General features: G+C 39.8%; 1 protein-coding gene across 1 annotated transcript in view; it reads left to right on the forward strand.

Moving 5' to 3' along the window:
• Positions 1–21,430, forward strand: part of LOC136863491 (lutropin-choriogonadotropic hormone receptor) — a 207,931-nt gene that overhangs the window by 164,467 nt on the left and 22,034 nt on the right. The window contains exon 7 of the mRNA XM_068225963.1: positions 7,375–7,603. Coding sequence (XP_068082064.1) covers positions 7,375–7,603 — 229 coding nt within the window. The remainder of the gene's footprint in view (positions 1–7,374; positions 7,604–21,430) is intronic.

Below are 21,430 nucleotides of genomic sequence, written 5' to 3' on the forward strand. Positions count from 1 at the left end.
AACCAGTTATGAATGGCCGCACTTACTAATTACAAGTCTATTCACAAATCCCTCTTCCTTACGGCGCATTAGGAGGTCGAGCCCACTCGTTTACCTGCGGACGTTTAAGCCTCACTTTCACTTCGCCAAGAGCAGTCAATCAACTCATACAGCAGCTGTGTGTATACCGCTGGATTTGAACACAGTGCCACTGGCTACACAACACACGATGACTGTTTGTTGGTTCGATTCCACAGACAGTCCAGTCACATGCAGTGCACAATTAAACAGCTCAACAGTATTCAAATGCAGGACGATACTCACAACAGCGAACATTAACACAGGTCCATTTACCTTCACACTCGCGATAGCGGCTTCCCTCGCTCGGCCTCATTCCACAGAAATACACGAATACACAGTACAGTCTTCCGTTCTGCCGTCTCCAGTCCACGCACTCACTGGTCTCTCCGACTCCACAACAACCGCTGGCTCTCGGGGACCTTGTATTTATTCTTCGATGTTGGGCCACTAGAACATTCAGGGTTCGTCTGTAGATCGAACTTTTCCGATATATCTCCCAGAAATCGCATTTAGAAACTAGATGAAGGGAACAATAGAGGAAGGGCAGTGGCATGTCCTCGGACGGGCTGGGAAGTTCCCCGAGCTGGCTTAGTCATCCCCTTTCAGGTAATACCGAAGGGACTGCGTCCATCTCACAATATTGTCGAGGTCTTTTTGCAGTTGCTCACAATCTTGTAACTTATTTATTGCTCTATACACTATAACATTATCCGTAAATATATTTACCTCCGATTCCAATTCTTTACTCATATCATTTACGTATAAGAAAGCACAAAGTTCTAATAATACTGTCTTGAGGAAGTCCCCACTTAATTATTACAGGTTCAGATAATGCTTCACATACTCTAATTATCTAAGTTCTGTAATCTAGAGACATAGCCACCCATTCAGTCACTCCTTTTTCTAGTCCAATTGCACTCATTTTTGACAGTAGTCTCCCAAGATTTACCCTGTCAAATACCTTGGATAGGTCAATCGCGATACAGTCCATGTTACCTCCTGAATCCAAGATATCTGTTATATCTTGCTGGAATCCTACAATTTGAGCTTCAATGGAATAACCTTTCCTAAACACGAACCGCCGTCTATCGAACCTGTTATTAATTTCGCAAACTTGTCTAATATAATCAGAAAGAATGCTTTCCCAAATGAAATGAAAAGGCGTATGGCTTTTAGTGCCGGGATATCCCAGGACGGGTTTGGCTCGCCAGGTGCAGCTCTTTCTATTTGACGTCCGTAGGCAACCCGCGCGTCGTGATGAAGACGAAATGATGATGAAGACAACACATACACCCAGCCCCCATGCCATTGGAATTAACCAATTAAGGTTAAAATCCGCGACCCGGCCGGGAATCGAACCCGGGACCCTCTGAACCGAAGGCCAGTGCGCTGATCGTTTAGCCAACGAGTCGGATATTTATATGACTGAGGAAAATATTCCGAAAATTCGTGCTTCTTCAGCATTAAACGAGGCTCTTGATTTTAAAGCCATAAACCATGACATTTTCATCAATAATAATCCTGATATACGTGCATTAGGTGACAGGAGCAAGATATTAAAATGGTTAAATTTGAAAAGTATCAGTAACTTCCTGTTTAGTCCTGCTGGTGACTCGAAAGTGAACGTCCATGACAAAATAGGAACTGTGAACAAAATAATCGATGACATTGAAAGTGAAGTTGATGACTGTATCATTACTGTTAAATTATAATTTTGCAAGGAACAGTTAAATTTAGCCTTTGCAAAGAGAGTGTCTCACTCCTGTATACCAATAACATGGTTCGCTTCAATATTTTTCGCATTTTCTGGGGCATATAAGAAGATAAGCCAATCAACGTTCCTTACAATGCCACACCCTGTGTATTTATAGTACAGTATTTTACTGCAAAACTACGGACATGAAATTTAGGTATAGATTATTCACATTGGAATTACTTGAAAAAGAAACTAAAATTGTTAAATGAACATGAAAGATTTTTCAACTTCTTGTTGGATGAAGTCTATGTAAAACCTGAGCTTAAGTATAAGGGAGGAAAGGTAGAGTTTGGTTTCTTTTAGTAGTAAACGTGGAGAAAATAACACTACATTAGCTACAACTGTACAATCTTTTATGTTGTCATTCATTCTTTTAAAACATAAAGACGTTGTTGGTTTGTTTCCATGTACGAACCTAACGTCGCATTTCTTAGAATAAATAACTTTGCAAGTCCTTAAAGTATTATCAGTTACAGGTTACAAGGTAGCATGAATAATTTCTGATAACAACAGTGTTAATGGGAAAATGTTTGAAAAGCTGTGCAAAAGCAATTTACAAACCACTTTTCAAAACCCATTTTACGAAACACAAAAGATGTTTGTAATGTTTGATGCTGTTCATTTATTTAAGAGCTTAAGAAATAACTGCCTTAATCAAGCTGATAACTCACAAACTTCCGTGTTACCTGACTTTGACAACCCTGAGTCAGGCAAAAAAATGTTTTGCTAGTGTAGGTCACCTTAAATAGCTGTACTGAAGAGAAGAGAATAATGTATTAAGCTTGGTCATGCCCTGAACAAAAAGTGCTGTACCCGACTTCTTTAGACAAAATGCAAAACTTTGTTCTCAGCTGTTCGATGAGAAAAATGTCGGGGCATTAAAACACTTTGATAAAATAAAAATTAAATTAAATTTAAAAGCACAGCTGTATTTTTAGAAATAATTCCTCAGTGGTCGAAGAATGTTAATGTTAAGCATGCTTTCAAAGGCGATAGATTTAACGACCCTCATTGTAAGGCAATATTTTCAATTCATGACGACAATGTTTTATTTCTGCTCAAGTTTTAACATGGTTAATTAGGTGGGATAAACTGTTTGTTCAAGGGGATACCACACAAATAACAGAGAGTCGTCATGGAAAACTTCCTAATGAAACTCAAACAGCCTTAGTTCACACTATAAAACCTATTTTGGAGTTAGTTAATTTCTTGAAAACAAGTGTATAGGATTCAAGTATGTATTGTATGGGAAATTTCAAACTGACGAATTAGAAGCAACATTTGGGCAGTACAAGGAAATGCTACCATATTAAAGTGAAGCAAGTCCTTGAGTCAGAACAAAAATTAAAAGCCCTAACGGTAATAAACGTATTCTCTGCTAAAGGCGCAGCCATCCCTGTTAGTGATATTTCATTAAGTACGTATATGGATTGCAAGAGCTCAGATTATAAAAGCTTCAAACCTACAGACATTTCACATTTTTAAGCTGTGCTAATAGAGTTTAATGATGTTATTGTGTCTGAAAAATTTTGTTAGGTTAGTTTATAATGGTGGATACATTTATAAAATAATTATGAAAAATTGTGTCTGTAGAAGTTTTCACGACATTTTGTTGTTAAATAATGATAATATTAAAGCCAGAGGACAATAAGCGATAAATTTGAATCGATGTTTTTACGTGGGGATTCTCAGAGACATACATATTCCGCTTCTGAACAATGTTCTGGAAAATGAAAACGTCATATTTGAAACATGCAGTGATTGTAGAAATAGTTTTAAACATTTCGTTGAAAATTGTATACGGTATACATTTTTTGTAATATATTATTGAATAACTATAGAACAGTTATCGTAGACAAACTCATGACTAAAAAGAAGAAATCCTCAAGTAAGGATACCCATAAATCGCTAAAAAAGAAAAAATGATAAACTTAAACCTTAGGAATTGTTAGATAAGACTTAAACTGAAGCCTAATTTCTAAGGTTCCAGACTACTGTTATGAATTGCTATCATCTATTTGCCTAGTAACATTAAAACTATTTTATACGTATTATAGGTCTTAATCTTTTACATGAAACCGTGTTCCGTTACAAATGACAGATGTCAGCATAATTGTACTTAAAGTAATGTACATAAATTGCCCCGCAAGTTACCCCCACTCCCGCATAAAACTCGTGTAGTACATAAGCCTAAATAATACCACAATTGAAGGCGTGTTCAATTATATCGTTAAGGTTCAATAAATGAACAATATCATGCTGACAGTGAGAGCGGACCGTGCACTGCCATGCTGAACGTGGGCCACTTTTGTGACGTCACGGTCCGGTGCGTCCTTGGATGATTCTGATTAATCCATGTCTCATCCAGAAGAAGAAAAGTCTGCCATCATCAGAGGCCCGTAGAGTATGCACTGTAAACAAAAACTTTAGTCTGGCAGCAACAATGTCGCTTCCTTCTAAAAGTAATTTCCTACCGTCATTGGTTAACTTGCATTTGAAACCGAGGTATTTCAATAACGTGTACATGGAAGATACAGAGGCCTTATAGTTTTTTTTCACATTCATTAAGTATAACAATTCTCCATTATCGTACAAGTCAAATATTGTTAAGCGTAAAACATAGTTGTAAAAATCACCGGGCGAGTTGGCCGTGCGCGTAGAGGCGCGCGGCTTTGAGCTTGCATCCCGGAGATAGTAGGTTCGAATCCCACTATCGGCAGCCCTGAAAATGGTTTTCCGTGGTTTCCCATTTTCACACCAAGCAAATGCTGGGGCTGTACCTTAATTAAGGCCACGGCCGCTTCCTTCCAACTCCTAGGCCTTTCCTATCCCATCGTCGTCATAAGACCTATCTGTGTCGGTGCGACGTAAAGCCTCTAGCAAGCAGTTGTAAAAATCGTCCAAATTTGTTGCACGTTTCTGAACAGTGCGATGTATCCCTGGTGACGCCCTTATTCCCTATTTAAACATTCTTCCTGCCCTCGGAAAGAATATTAGACACGGTGTGTACACACACTGCAAGCTTGAGCCATCAGCTCCCGACTTCGAGAAAAAACTGTATTGGAAAGCTTCTTTAAAAGGCCATACACACGGTAAATTATACTTCTCGCCTGACTGTGTAAAGATTTACGAGTAATACCACTATCAAGTGTTCAACTCCTATTCCGCTTGCTAGGAGACATTCTGAATACAAAACTTCGGCTTACAACATGTTTTAAACTTCCACCACACTAACCTCATATCCGTCAGATTTTATTGTTAACATTTTTATCACACAATTTGCCTAGTTGTGTAACATTGAAACTATTTTATACGTATTATGGGTCTTAATCTTTTACATGAAACCGTGTTTCGTTACAAATGACAGATGTCAGCATAATTGTACTTAAAGTAATGTACATAAATTGCCCCGCCGGTCCCTCTGGCCAAAACGAAACTCTTGATGACTGGAAATAAATATGTTTATTTACAGTGTACTCTATAGCGACTTAGCCGAGACAGCTTCTCCAAAAACACTTCCCCAGCGAACCCCAATATTTCAGCACCTTATCTTTCTCATTTATGTGGGAGAAGCAGATATTGAAATTACCCCTTCAGTTCAAGGGCTGATGGTATCTCCAGAACGTTTGGTCGTAGAATCACGGGGTTTGGACGGGCAACTTCAGAATTTTTAGCGCAGTCACATAGCATCACTATAACAATTGAATCTGTAATAATTTCCGTGCGCGGAAAGAAATGCAGATATCGAAAACCCAGCGCGTTCATTTATTTATCTAGGTATAGGTGGCCATACAGGAAAAGATTTTTTGGCAGGCCTCGCTTTCGGGGACAGATCCGACAGATTATTTGCGAATGGACCACAGCGATTATGATAAGCTGTTAGGTAAGCACGTATGGATTTTTCTCGCTATTACGTTAAATGTGTGATTTGTAATACATATACATCATGACTTGTTTTGCGTAGCTATTACTGCTGAACAGTCTAGTTGATAGCGTATTTATTGTAGATATTGTAGCTTCTAAGCTGAAGAAGGAGGATACTGTAATGCGACAAAGCATATTACCTGAAGAACGCTTGTTTGCCCCTCATGTTTTAAATGCCAGAGACACGGCCGCTCTTTGTACATTTCAATAAATTTCTCTAGCAGTGCCTTTGTCCACACTATGCTTTCCTTAAGGGGTCCATAGACATGCAATATTATTGCGCAAAATGGATTGTACAATATATCGTTAGCTGCCCACAGACGTACAATTGCACAACAATCGGGTTTGTGCAATAAATAGAATCGTGTGTAGATAATATTGTTGGTTGTCGGTCATAGACGTACAATATGCGTGGCAATATATACCGGTAGTCAGTCCATGCCGGTATTTTGTTTGGTGAACACACTTTTCTGTATCAGGAAGCCGCTTCACTTCCTTCCGGAAGTATGTACGCAGTGAACTGATGTTTTAAAATAACTTCTTGCTTGTCGGCGTTGGGATATTTTTCGCGATATTTCTCATAAGCACCTTCTTCTATTTACCTTTTTTAACGCGATTACTGTAATCCTTGATCTTAACGTCCCATAGAGCCGAAATGTCATGGTACATACACTCCGATAAACTCCAAAATAAACATTTTTTACCACCTGTTTGTCTGCCATCACGATACGTTCTCCCCCACTTGTTGATACCAACTGGCGGGATGACGAGATATTGCACAATATTGCCAACACACGGCACAGTATTTTGCGATTTGCGCAATATATTTCAAACTTTTTTTGATTTCGTACAATTTATTGCACAACCCTTCAATATTAAATACACACTATCAATTATATTGCACAAACCCCGATATTGCGCAATAATATTGCACGTCTATGGGCTCCTTTACAAGAGGCTTGATCTGTGAGGCGAGGTCTTTCAGTTGAGGTGCTGACTGTGTAGCAGATAACGCCTCAAACTGATCTCACTCACAGTCCTAGCCTGTCGTAACGCGTCACAAAAGGCCTCGTCTGTCACAATTCCTTTCCGTGTATGGCCAGCTATTTGCTGGCACGGGCGAGTGAGCAAATCTGGCTCCACCCTCCTGTTCATAGTCCTGTGTTTGGTGTAGGTATTCGACTAGACTGAATGTTACGTGCTATCGCTGTGCACTCAGTACATGTTTGTATCGAACAATAAGGAAATCATCTCAACGTATCTTCAGTGAGTAACATGCTGACAATATGTCTTTACAAAAGTTAGTTTTAATTTAGTAAGATTTTCACTCTTGTATCATTGCCAATGTGCAACTAAAACCCCAACTGTATCATATTTTATACAAACTCATAATGACATAATGTGATCTGAAAACGAAACCCATGAAGACTAGAAATAAATATGTTTATTTCAGTGTAATGTATAGCGACTTCGATTGTGAAAAGGAACTCCACTTTAAATTCAAAGGCTACACAAACCCTACCCTACAAGTGTGTGCCGGGAATAGCTGACCGCAAATGGGGGTGCACTTAAATGACTTGGTGTTTTGTATTTCCTGTATAACACCATATAATGAGACGATCTGCTTATTTCAGGTTACGGCTGCCAAGTGGCTGGCTTCCTCACGGTGTTCTCCAGCGAGCTGTCCATCTACACTCTTACAGTAATCACTGCAGAGAGGTGGTACACCATTACCTACGCCATACATCTTAACAGAAGGCTCAAAATAAGCACTGCTGGAAGAATTATGATCCTAGGATGGATATACTCTGGTGCTATGGCAGTGCTACCTCTCGTTGGCGTCAGTGGCTACTCGAAAACGAGGTATCCTTAAAACAAATTACATAAAAAGAAACCATTCTACAGACATCAATTTCAGGAGAGTTTCAAATTTAGCTCCGTAACTTTATTGTGGCGCACTTAGAGTCATAGGTAACTGGATTAACAAAGCAGTATAATTTCCATTGACTTTGAACTCGATACACAACTACTTTCATTACGTTAGAATATTAGTAACGTTTTCGTTTGTTTCTGAAACTAAACTAAAAACTCAAATACTCACCTTTATGCATATGCATAATAATCATCATAATATCATCATCATCACCATCATCATCATCATAGATGAGTAGGATAGTTGTTTTCCTTCTTCTTCTTCTTCTTCTTCTTCTTCTTCTTCTTCTTCTCCTTCTTCTTGTAAAAGCCGTAATTTTCATATCCTAAAAGTTATTGAAATTTACTTAATCGTCTGTCACAGGTGACATTACTAGTCGTGTCGTAAATAAACCGATCGGTCAGATGATATTCATTCATATTTATATATTTATTTATTTATTTATTTATTTCATTTATTTGTTTTTCTATCCCACATATCCAGAGAAGTGAAATGACCGTTGTCCGTGATATACTGATATCGATTCTTCCTCATTATTTTCAAGCAGTTTTGTTTCGTCTGGTAAATGTTCCACTCGCAAGCAATTGTGTTATCCTATTTATTCGCTTCGTCTGAACTTTATGAAGTTCGTTCAACTCTATGTATCAGGAGGTGTTCAGGAGGTAGTTAAGTGTAAAATATTAATTTTTGCGATTAATGAGATGAGTATTCGTTCCTATGAGTTTTAGAAGAGATACCTTAATATTGCTTTAAAAGACCAGTATTTATTTTTGAAAAAATCCAAAACAAGGCTATGCATCACACTCCCCTTCGCCAGCTATATCACACGACCGTGCTTCTTGCAGTTCCGCTCCTCCATTTATCAGCAGATGTCGTCTATTAATTTAGAAACTGCCAGTAATTTTGACAGGTGAAAACCACTGTACGTTTTGTGAAGATTGACGTAGCAAATGTAATTTACCGCACAATTTAAATAGCGCTGGAAAACGCTAAAAATAAAGTGAAATTCTGGGAACGTTACATAATGTCAGCTTACATCCAATACACTGAAATGAGAATATGCTATGAAAGCTGTTTTTAACATTTCGACCGAGCAAGTGGCAACGCGGTTTGCGTTGCGTAGCTATCAGTTTGCACCCGGGAGATGGTGTGTCGAACCCCACTGTCGTCAGTCCTGAAGATGGTTTTCAGTAGTTTCCCATTTTCACATCAGGCTAATGCTGGGACTGTACCTTAATTAAGGCCACGATCACTTCCTTCCCTTTCTTATCTCAACGTCTCCATAGAACCTATCTGTGTCTGTTGCGACGTAAAGCAAACTGAAACAACAAAAAGTTCGAACAAACTGAAAAACGAAAGCGTAAGGGCAGCTTTGTATCAGTTGTGGATATCCATTCCTACACACTTCACTGCAAAACAATCATATAATTACACACCAAAGCTAAGACAAATAAATGCGAGAGTGAAATATTCCTATTCATTGATTTTCTACTTTTGTATTATTTTCGAATATATCTTCGTATATTCAATTGTTAAAAAGAGCTTTCCATCGTCGATTCATCCAAATCATTGTGAACGATGGTCCAGCCTTCTTGCAATCTTCTCAATAAATAAACAAACCATTGCAGAAAGTTCTTCATTGGAGTGATCACATAAATGGGATTGTAATTAAAGCGTACAGATCTCTGCACATGGTTATGAGGGTACTTAGGGGTTGTAGTAAGGATGTAAAGGCAAGGGCATATAAGTCTCTGGTAAGACCCCAACTAAAGTATGGTTTCAATGTATGGGACCCTCACCGGGATTACTTGATTCAAGAACTGGAAAAAGTCCAAAGAAAAGCAGCTCGATTTGTTCCGGACGATTCCCGACAAAAGAGTAGCGTTACTAAAATGTTGCCAAATTTGGGCTGGGAAGACTTGGGAGAAAAGAGACGAGCTGCTCGACTAAGTGGTATGTTCCGAGCTGTCAGTGGAGAGATGGCATGGAATGACATTAGTAGACGATTAAGTTTGTGTGGTGTCTTTAAAACTAGGAAAGATCACAAAATGAAGATAAAGTTGGAATTCAGGAGGACAAATTGGGGCAAATATTCGTTTATAGGAAGTGGAGTTAGGGATTAGAAAAACTTACCAAGGGAGATGTTCAGTAAATTTCCATTTTCTTTGAAATAATTTAAGAAAAGGCTACGAAAACAGCAGATAGGGAATCAGTCACCTGGGCGACTGACCTAAATGCAGATCAGTATTGATTGATTGATTGATTGATTGATTGATTGATTGATTGATTGATTGATTGATTGATTGATTGATTGATTGATTGATTCATTCATTCATTCATTCATTCATTCTCTGTTCTTTTTTGTACATAATCCACATTACAGTTGGATAGGAAAACCAAGTTAACATACCTTAAAAACCTATGCACTACTGAACCAATGTAATCGTTCACCTTTTCCTGATTTTTTGTAGTCTAGTGAGATATGCTGTCCCAAGTGATTTTTATTTACCCACATTTCGTACAAAGAAATTGTATGCTGAGAATCGTTTCTGCGCCTGAGTAGGTGTATCTTTCTTAAATCATGTTGCTTTTCCTGCTACAATATCCTGTCTCTCCTTCAGAAATTTTCCACCATCATTACATCTCTCGTATGGAGAACTTCTTCTTCTCTACTTCTTCTTCTTCTTCTTTCACATTTCTCATATCCTGGTAGAGTCGTGGGTGCGAAATGTGTCCCATATGAGAATTTGACCTTGTTTTACGGCCGGATGTCCATCTTGATGTCAACCCTTTGTGGGAGGAAGTATTCACTATTGCATGTTTCTATGGAGGTTGGTATTGTGTGTGTGTGTGTGTGTGTGTGTGTGTGTGTGTGTGTGTGTGTGTGTGTGTGTGTGTGTGTGTGGAGACAAACAAAAATACTTAATACTCAAGTAATAGGAATCAAACATCTTCGGATGAAACCGGTCGGGAAACGAACCCAGGACCCTCTGAACCGAAGGCCATGGCGCCGACCATTCAGCCAAGGAGGCAGAAAAGGAAATATTCCTCCCATAGAAGCTAATGAACCAGTAAACTCCTCCTTATCGTTTAATGAACCCATCACCTTTTCACGTGTCGGATACTCCTTGTGGTCATAAGAACGCCATATAGGGCAGTGAATGGAGTCCTCTTTAAGTGATATAGATCAGTTGATGTTTGCTATCGACCATATTCTTTGGTGTGTGGAATGAAGGTTCCAGTGTTTCATCTGCCGAATCTTTTACTGAGAATGTGCTTCGGAACATATGTTGCGAACAATTCGCTCAGACAACCCACATGCATGAGTGGTTGCTTTTTTTGTGCAGATCCGACAGTCACCTGTATGAAGTAGCGCAGCCAGGATCTACCGATGGGGCTTTATGGTAACAATATGATGATAGAACATAATGAAGGTGCTTGTCCGTGCGTGGAGCGCGCATGCATGAGTGTCATTATAAGGATACTGGTACAAGTGAATTATGTTGATATTCAAATTGCAGTACCAGTACATTACAAAATCTTACATGAATATACAGAACAAGAACAATATGATCAAAGAAAATACTTTTACGGCGAATGATATGTTCAGGTTACAATCTAAAATCCAACTTTTGAGCCTTCTTAGAAAATAGGTTGAAGAGATCTGTTGGTTTTACAGTTTTCTCTCTATGAATATTCAAAAGACTTTCACTTGTTTATTGTCAGTTTCTGTTCATTTTCCTTTGAAAAATTCCATCGAAAGGGGGGGGGGGGTCTAACACCCAGTCACCCCTCTCCCTTGGCTACACCCATGCCTGTATGTGTTCACTTTCGTGATTACTGAGTTTTTTTTAAATAACTTTAAACATTATCCACAAGTCTCTTTCATTATTTTAGTGCAATGGTAGTAATGAAATTAGTATATTAAGACGGATAACGAAATAATAAACGTATCTTAACATCAGTCGAGAAAGGCAGAGAGAAGAGAGCCAACCCTTCGAAAAATGCAAGCCCGAACGATTTGGACGTGCAGATAGAGGCACGCAGCTGTGAGCTTGCATTCGGGAGATACGGTAATGGGTTCGAACCCCACGGTCGGCAGCCCTGAAGATGGCTTTCCGTGGTTTCCCATTTGCACTCCGGGCAAATGCTGGGGCTGAACCTAATACTGTATCAATCAATCAACCAATACTGATCCGTATTCAGGGTAGTCGCCCAGGTGAGAGATTCCCTACCTGTTGCTTTCCTAGACTTTTCTTAAATGATTGCAAAGAAATTGGAAATTTACTGCACATCACCCTGGGTAAGTCATTCCAATCCATAACTCCGCTTCCTATAAACGAATACTTGCCCCAACTTGTCCTCTTGAAATCCAACTTTATCTTCATATTCTGAACTTTCCTACTTTTAAAGACACCACTTAAACGTATTCGTCTACTAATATCATTCCACGCCATCTCTCCACTGACAGCTCCGATCATACCACTTAGTCGAGCAGCTCGTCTCCTTTCTCCCAAGTCTTCGAAGCCCAAACTTTGCAACATTTTTGTAACGCTACTCTTTTGTCCGGAATCACCCAGAACAAATCGAGCTGCTTTTCTTTGGGTATATTGCAGTTCTTGAATCAAGCAATCCTGGTGAGGGTCCAATACACTGGAACGATACTCTAGTTGGGGTCTTACCAGAGACCTATATGCCCTCTACATCCTTACTACAACCCCTAAGTACCCAAAGTACTCTCAAAACAATGTCTAGAGATCTGTACTCTTTATTTACATCCCCATTCATGTGATTACACCAATGAAGATCTTTCCTTATATTAACACATAGTGCTTACAATGATCTCCATAAGGAACTTTCACCTCATCAACGCAGTAATTAAAACTGAGAGGACTTTTCCTATTTATGAAACTCACAACCTGACCTTTATCCCCGTTTATCATCATACCATTTCCTGCTGTCCAACTCACAACATTATCGAGGTCATTTTGCAGTTGCTCAAAAACTTGTACCTTATTAATTACTCTATACCGAATAACATCATCCGTAAAAAGTCTTATCTCTGATCCCAATTGTTTACTCATATCGTTGATATATATAAGAAAACATAAAGATCCAATAATACTGCCTTGAAGAATTCCCCTCTTAATTATTACAGGGACAGATAAAACTTTGCCTACTCAAATTCTCTGAGTTCTATTTTCTAGAAATATAGCCGCACATTCAGTCACAATTGAACTAGTCCAATTGCACTCATTTCTGCCAGTAGTCTCCCATGATCTACCCTATTAAATGCCGTAGATAGGTCAATCGCGATACAGTACATTTGACCTCCTGAATCCAAAATATCTGCTATATCTTGCTGGAACCCTACAAGCTGAGCTTCCTAAACCCGAAATGCCTTCTATCGAACCAGTCATTAATTTCGCGAATATGTCTAATATTATCTCAAAGAATGCTTTCTCAATGCATACATGCAATGCATATCAAATTGACTGGCCTATAATTTTTAGCTTTATGTCTAACACTCTTTCTTTTATACACAGGGGCTACTATAGCAACACTCCATTCATTTGGTATAGCTCTTTTATGCAAAACAATAATCAAATAATTACTTCAGAAATGGTACTATTTCCCAACCCATTGTCTTTAGTATATCTTCAGAAATCTCACCAATTCTAGCTGCTTTACTAGTTTTCAACTTCTGTATCTTATTGTATTTTTTTATCATAGGTAAATTTTAATACTTCTTCAGTATAAGCAGCTCATCTATGTGGACATTATCCTTGTAACCAACAATCCTTACATACTGCTGACTGAATACTTCTGCCTTTTGAAGACCCTCACATTAACACTCCCCTTATTCATTAATGATTCCTAGAATGTCCTTCTTGGAATTTGTTTCTACTTTAAAGAACCTATACATACTTTTCCATTTTTCACTAAAATTATGCTTGCTATCATGTGATCCTTTCTTGACTTCTTTGCTAGATTCAATTTCTAGTAAGTTCCTTCAATTTCTCCTTACTTTCACAGCCATTTCTAATTCTGTTTCTTTCCAACTTGCACCACCTTCTTAGTCTCTCTATTTCTCTGTTATAATATAATGGGCCTTTACCATTCATTACCACTCTAAAAGGTACAAAGCTGTTTTCACATTCCTCAACAATTGGGAACATGCATCATTTTCAAAAATATTTTTTTTGAAAAGTACACCAATGAAATAGTACGTAAACGTATTACTTTGTGATATGTTGCCTTGTTTTCTACCATTAAAAAATTATTTAATAGTGCCTTTCCGCAAGGCGAGTGAAACGGCCTCTGACGTAAGCGGCGCGCTGTGACGTCACGATCCAGTACCGCATGGAGCTCTACCAGCCGTTGTGCATCAGCCGTTGCTAAAAGCCGATTGTTTATTATTCATGATCGCGAATAACTTCAAAATGACAGAAGAAAGGTTCAAAACAGCACAATCAGACAATCTATCATGTGTAAATGTCATCATTCTTGAAAAATAGTGACTTTTGTGGCCGCAGAAATTCGTGGATAACAAGCAAGTTTGTAAGTGGCATCTTTTATATACGTGCAATGTACTGTAACCCATAGTATTAGGATAACAACGAACCTGGATAGATATCACATCACTTTCTAGACTGATTCCCCTATTAAAGAATAACATTACATTTTCGGGCTTTCAGCATTAGTAAAGTAAGAAATCGGATTTCAGCACTAACATAAACATATAGGTAGCATTATAGTACTAGTCCGCTTCTGTGGTGTAGTGGTTCATGTGTGCCACTCGCGGAGGCCCGGTTTCGATTCCCGGCTCTGCCATGAAAGTTAAAAACAAATAGTACGAGGGCTGGAACGGGGTCTACTCAGCCTCGGGAGGTCAACTGAGTAGAAGGGTTTCGAATCTCACCTCAGCCATCCTCGAAGTGGTTTTTCGTATTTTCCTACTTCTCCTCCAGGCACCTAAGGCCACGGCCGTTTCCTTCCCTCTTCCTTTTCTATCCCTTCCGATCCTCCCATCCTCCAACAAGGCCCCTGTTGAGCATAACAGGTGAGGCCGCCTGGGCGAGGTAATGGTCCTCCTCACCAGTTCCATCACCGTACTCAAAGTCTCACGTTCCAGGACACTGCCCTTGAAGTGGTAGAGGTGAAATCCCTCGCTGAGTCCGAGAGAAAACCAACCCTGAAGGATAAACTGATTAAGAAAGAAAGAAAGAAGGAAAGAAAGAAAGATCATAGTACTATAGGGCTATAATCTATCATTCCCCCCAGAATATATATTTATGGTTGGGACAACTGGCCTACCCACTTCCGGGGCCCATGAAAGAGAATTAAATATCTTTGTAGAGGGAAAAAGTTAAACATGATAAAGATAAATATGACTTCATCTAGTTTTCACAAGTCGGGCTGAGTGGTTCAGACTGTTGAGGTGCTGGCCTTCTGATCCCAACTTGGCAGGTTCGATCCTGGTTCAGTCCGGTGGTAGTTGAAGGTGCTCAAATACGTCAGCCTCGTGTCGGTAGATTTACTGGCACGTAAAATAACTCCTGCAGGACTAAATTCCTGCACATCGGCGTCTCCGAAAATCGTAGAAGTAGTTAGCGGGGCGTGAAGCCAGTAACATTAATTACATTTGGCTTTTAACAAGCTGAGCATATCAGGAAAGAAAAGTGTCCTGGTGACATTTTAGTCGCTCAATACAGGAATGTCTTTGGGTGCTGTGACTTTTACTTTTTTTGTTTTGTTTTGTTGTTTGCTTTACGTCACACCGTCACATATAGGTCTTATGGCGACGTTGGGACAGGAAAGGCCTAGGAATGGGAACAAAGCGGCCGTGGCCTTAGGAACTGCCTCAGCATTTGCCTGGTGTGAAAATGGGAAACCACGGAAAACCATCTTCAGGGTTGCCGGCAGTGGGGTTCAAAACCCACTATCTCCCGGATACGAGCTCACAGCTGCGCGCTCCTAACCGCACGGCCAACTTGCGCGGTATTTTTACCCTTCGGTTTATTGACTTGGCTTGTATAACCTAAACCTTAGGCTAAGTTGGATAATATTTTAAACACCTACACCACTATTTTCACCTTTGTGCAATTATGTTATTTATATCATTAATATTATGATAATTATTATAACTGAGCATTGTTAACTTATAAGACCCCAACAGACAATCATTGGTTTTGTGTAGAGTTATACATTTGTTAAATTCACGTTGTTTCCTTTCATGATGTACACGCCTATTCTTTGTTACATTATAGAGTATTTAGATATAGCCTAAATTTCTTTACCAATTAAGCTCTTCAATAAAGACATACATAACTGACCCATGCCAAGATATATTGGTAGAATTAGAGCTGTCAAAATGGTTCATAATCCCTTTGATTTATTATCTTGACATGGATCACCCAAAACATAGGTTAGGTTTGGAGAATACTTTAATAATCAGCATTATTTAATGCACTGTTTATTACTTTCATATTCCAAGATGTAATTGAAGCATTTAAATAAAGCATCATTCATTAAAATTTAAAGTTTTACCACTAGAACAGCTGACATGGAAAAGTGATTTGAAAATTCAAACAAATTCATCTTACGTTAAAATCTTCAAAAAAATAAACTGTAGACTTTTCCGATATATCGCCAGCATTTCTCCAGCTCGCCAAAATCCATTTCTCCCTAGTTTTAGCGTCTTTGGAACGTTTATAAACAATTTGTTTGGTATGGTATGCGATGTGCTATTGCACATCGGAACTCTACACCATTTATAAGTTTTCTGCCTCACTGTCTGCGCAGGATTCATTTTAAGTCTAAAATATACCACTCAGATTATTATCCAATGTATAGACCTCGAATTTAACCATACTAGACACTAACGTAAAGTAGAAATACGCGAAGTGTATCCTGCTTCTCACAGCACACTATGTGTTATTTCGTCTGCTAATTCAGTCAACCTGTACGATGACGTCAGGCCAGTGAGATCGCGTACTTGCGTGACGTGACATTTTCGTAGATTTTTATCATGTTTGGAGTTATTATTTGTACATTCTGATCACATTTTTGAATTCTGCATGCAATTTTGAATCAGATTAGCATATTTTTAAATAAAACCCCGGATCATGCATGTTCCCTATTGCTTTAAACCAATCCCAGAGTATGTTGACATTTTTATTTACAGTTTTCCACAGATTATCGTTACTTTTTAAAATTCCCTCGTGCCTGTTTTATCACCCACATAGTGCCTGCCTAATAGTCCTACTTTTAAGACCTTCCTTTATATCACATTTATTTTAAACTACGACAAAAAATAGCTTCGTGATCACTAATACCATCTATTACTTCGGTTTCTCTATAGAGCTCATCTGGTTTTTACCAGCACCACATCCAGAATATTCTTCCCTCTAGTTGGTTCCATCACTTTCTGTATCAACTGTCCTTCCCATATTAACTTATTTGTAATTTGTTGGTCGTGCTTCCTGACGTTCGCATTACCTTTCCAATTCACATTTGGTATATTAAGATCACTCGCTACAATGACGTTCCTTTTCATATCGTTCCTCACATAGCTCATTATCTTATCAAATAGTTCCGAATCGGCGTCAGCGCTACCCTTTCCCGGTCTGTACACTCCAAAGCCATCGAGTTGCCTATTATCTCTAGAGATGAGCCTCACACCTAGAATTTCATGTTTTTCATCTTTAACTTTTTCGTAGCTTACAAATTCTTCTTTCACCAGAATGAATACTTCCCCTCCTACCATTCCTATTCCATCTCTACGATACACACTCCAGTTCTGTGAGAAAATGTCTGCATCCATTATATCATTTCTCAGCCATGATTCAACTCCTGTTACAATATCTGGTAAGTTTATATTTATTAAATTAATTATAATCTTTTCTTTTCCTCCCTTTCAATCAGGATCTTTTTCCGACCGCAAATCGGACGTCATGTTTCGTGGCCACGTGTAGTACACCACTGCTTGTAGACACGTTGAACTGTCCGATGCGAAACACCAACAATTCCAGCAAATTCACGCTCCGTATGGCTATAGGCACGGCCAAACACGAATGCCCATTTTTGCCGCTCTGGTACAACTTTACGCCTACCCATTTTGACGTACATTCACCGCTTGAAACATCAATGTCTCACTGATTGCTACTGCCTTATGCAGCCATGCCTACTTGACTTCCACATCACTGTACGCTTTTCGCCGATCGCTAGACCACCCCGTTTCCCTGAATGTACCTCCCTATAACACTTCTAAACAAATTTTCTAACTTATATGTATAACTGTGATTTAAGTGAAGGCCATCTGAGCGCAGATCCCTATTTCCTACTCACCCATTAGGATCTAAAAATCTCACTCCCAGTTACCCACATACCCACTCCACAGTCTCATTTAAATCCCCAATCACCTTCCCTCCTACACAGTATTCCACTGATAATAATCTCCGCTTCCTTAAACTTCACCCCTTCTGCATTTATCAGATACCACACATCCACAGCTATGTCGGCACCTATACTTGCTTGCCTTACGTTGTTGGTACTAACGTGAAACACTACCACCTACTCCTTTCCATCCTCCTTCTCTTCTACTTTCCTCAACACCTGCCTTAACCTAATTCCTGGATGACACTCTACCCTGGTTCCCTTTCCTCCACACACACTTTCCCCATATGTCTAACAATGGGATCCCCCACGATCAGAGCCTCAAACTTACCCACCTAATTTTATCCCCTCCCCTCCTGGTGAGCCTTATCTTTCCTGACAGCTGCAGAAGCTACTTCCTCCTCTCTTTTCTCCCTCTCATGACATTGTTCCACCTGTCTTTTCCTATCCTATCCTCTACTCTAAATTTGCCTTTCCTACCTTTTCCTTTCCTCCTACTTCAACAGTTCTCAGCAACAGTTCCCTGTTCCTCATCTTCCCTTTGTTGTTCTACCTGCAGTGACTCGTACCGATTTCTCACAGACACCTGTCCATGAAATCCAATGCTGAATAGAGCCCTTAGACTGCAATGTGCTTCCCATTAGAACATTAGACCACCTGTCTTCTACAGTTCCCCCCTTTCCTTCCCAACCCTCTTTTATGTCTATTGTATCCTGTACATTATTTGAGGGAGTTCTACCTTCCTTCCTGTCCTCTTATAAAATTCTTACTATCTCCCTCAAACTCTCCAACTCTCACCTCATACTCCTTAATGTCTGGCCACACCCACAGTTCCTACACTTGCACTCCTTAACCACTCTTAACGGAAAGAAAAGAAAAGAAAGAATAAAATAATTTATTCTGTACAAAAAAGATGAAGGGAGGGAATTATTGTCTAGGATAATACACAATCCTAATCACAACTACAGAATTCTAGTAAGAGAGCTTCTGAAGATACTTCTACTACACAAATATTTCATAATAATTAGTATAAGAACGCTAATTTCTAATAAGATACTGCAATACACTACAGCAATTTTAAACTACGTTAGACATATCATAATTACAATAGGTTATCACTAAGCACAAACAGAAATGAAAATTGCAACTAAAGTTTGAAATTCGCGAGAACTACTCAAGGATTACCAGCAAATCTAAATGCGTAGATAGATTATTATTAGTAGTACTATTTTATCCTACTATCCTCTAATAGAAATGAAAACTGCCGTTTGGTTAAAGCTGAAGTACCGAAAGGGTTACCGTACGCAAAGATACACACCAATATAGCAGGCAAGATACTGTCTATTATAATGTATCTACACTACAATTCTCAACTGAAAGCAACTGGTGACGTTGCACGCTGCACTGTACTCATGTTATTATTATTATTATTATTATTATTATTATTATTATTATTATTATTATTATTAACAAGTATATCGCAATTGGGAAATATCTCGGTGGCAATGGTCACTTACATTGTAATAAAATATAGTTAAAACATAATTATCCAACAACAACAACAACTACTACAAGTACAACAAGCAATTCCATGGAAACCAAATATTACAAGAAATACTACTATTTTAACATTCTAAATCCAGCATCGTCATATACGAATTCCCACACAACTTAAGTATTTCCAGTGGTTAACACTACAGGTGTCCGCCTCTGTGGTGTAGTGGTTAGCGTGATTAGCTGCCACCCCCGGAGGTCCGGGTTCGATTCCCGGCTCTGCCACGAAATTTGAAAAGTGGTACGAGGGCTGGAACGGGGTCCACTCAGCTTCGGGAGGTCAACTGAGTAGAGGTGGGTTCGATTCCCACCTCAGCCATCCTGGAAGTGGTTTTCCGTGGTTTCCCACTTCTCCTCCAGGCAAATGCCGGGGTGGAACCTAACTTAAGGCCACGGCCGCTTCCTTCCCTCTTCCTTGTCTATCCCTTCCAATCTTCCCCATCCCCCGCACAGCCCCTGTTCAGCATAGCAGGTGAGGCCGCCTGGGCGAGGTACTGGTCATTCTCCCCAGTTGTATCCCACGACCAAAGGTCTGAAGCTCCAGGACACTGCCCTTGAGGCGGTATAGGTGGGATCCCTCGCTGAGTCCGAGGGAAAAACCGAACCTGGAGGGTAAACAGATGATGATGGTAAGTTGAGCTTACTACTAGCTTAACATTACAAGTGATAATAAAGTGAAGTTAAAACGTAACTACCCACCAACACCAACTACAACAACAAGAGTACAACAAGCAATTCCATAGAAAGAAAATATTACGAGAAACACTACTAGTTTTACATTCTAAATCCAGCAGAAAATCACAAATTGCTATGGTGATAATGTGGCACTACTCAAACGAAGAACATGATCTGAGTGTTCACGATCAGCACACCGTACGCCTGACCCCACTCCAACAGGATGTCATCTGAACTGCGCGTAATCACGGTGACTTAAGGATGTACGCTGGCCCTCTCTCCTCGCGGAAGGTTGTATAACCGCTCTAGCACGGCCACACTACTACTACTAATACTACTACTAAACGTTTTCATTCCTCCCCTGAAGGGGGAGGCGGGCCTCTTAGACGGTGACGCCGTCTCTCAGGTCGGGAGATTTGTTAGGGTGAAGGAGATGTTCGGATTAGGTGAGGGGGTTGGCGGCCGTGGCCTATACTAGGAACTGTCCCGGCATTCGCCTTAGTGCAGGAGAATGGAAAACCACGGAAAACCATTCTCAGGACAGCCGACGGTTGGGGCCAGCCGTGAGGTCCAGCACTGTGTCCCAGGCCCGTCTCCCGAATGTAGAGGCGTAGAGCCACGGTAGAGCCGTGGCCACCTTTCCTCTGCTCGGTTGGCCGGTCAGAGTACAGAGCTGTTGGACCACGGACAAGCCGTGGCCTCTTAAGGGACGAAATCCAAGGGCCGAAACCCACTCTGCATCTACCGACCACGGCCACAGAACCCGGTAACTAACAATACCTGCGCGTGGAGAAGAGTGGTACGGCACAGTGCAGCTAGGGAAGAAGTAGGGAACTATGATAAAGTGGGACAGGGAAGAAGAAATATGGTTTGGCCGGCACATAGAATTCGTATTACCTATACATCATGACGTGGTGGATTTGCTATGTGTAAACATGTCCTGGTGGGCGTTTTCTATACTACTCTGTTTGAATGTTACAAACCAGCATAACATTGCAATAAATGGCATATGACCTAGAAGTTATGCCTAGGTAGGCAATATTCCCCGTTAACAACAATAATTGTAATCAAGACCATTCTATACCATATCTGACAAATAAAATGGAAAAGAAGAGGACAACATTCAAGGC

This window comes from Anabrus simplex, chromosome 2 (genome assembly GCF_040414725.1).
Source record: "Anabrus simplex isolate iqAnaSimp1 chromosome 2, ASM4041472v1, whole genome shotgun sequence".
Lineage (NCBI taxonomy): Eukaryota > Metazoa > Arthropoda > Insecta > Orthoptera > Tettigoniidae > Anabrus > Anabrus simplex.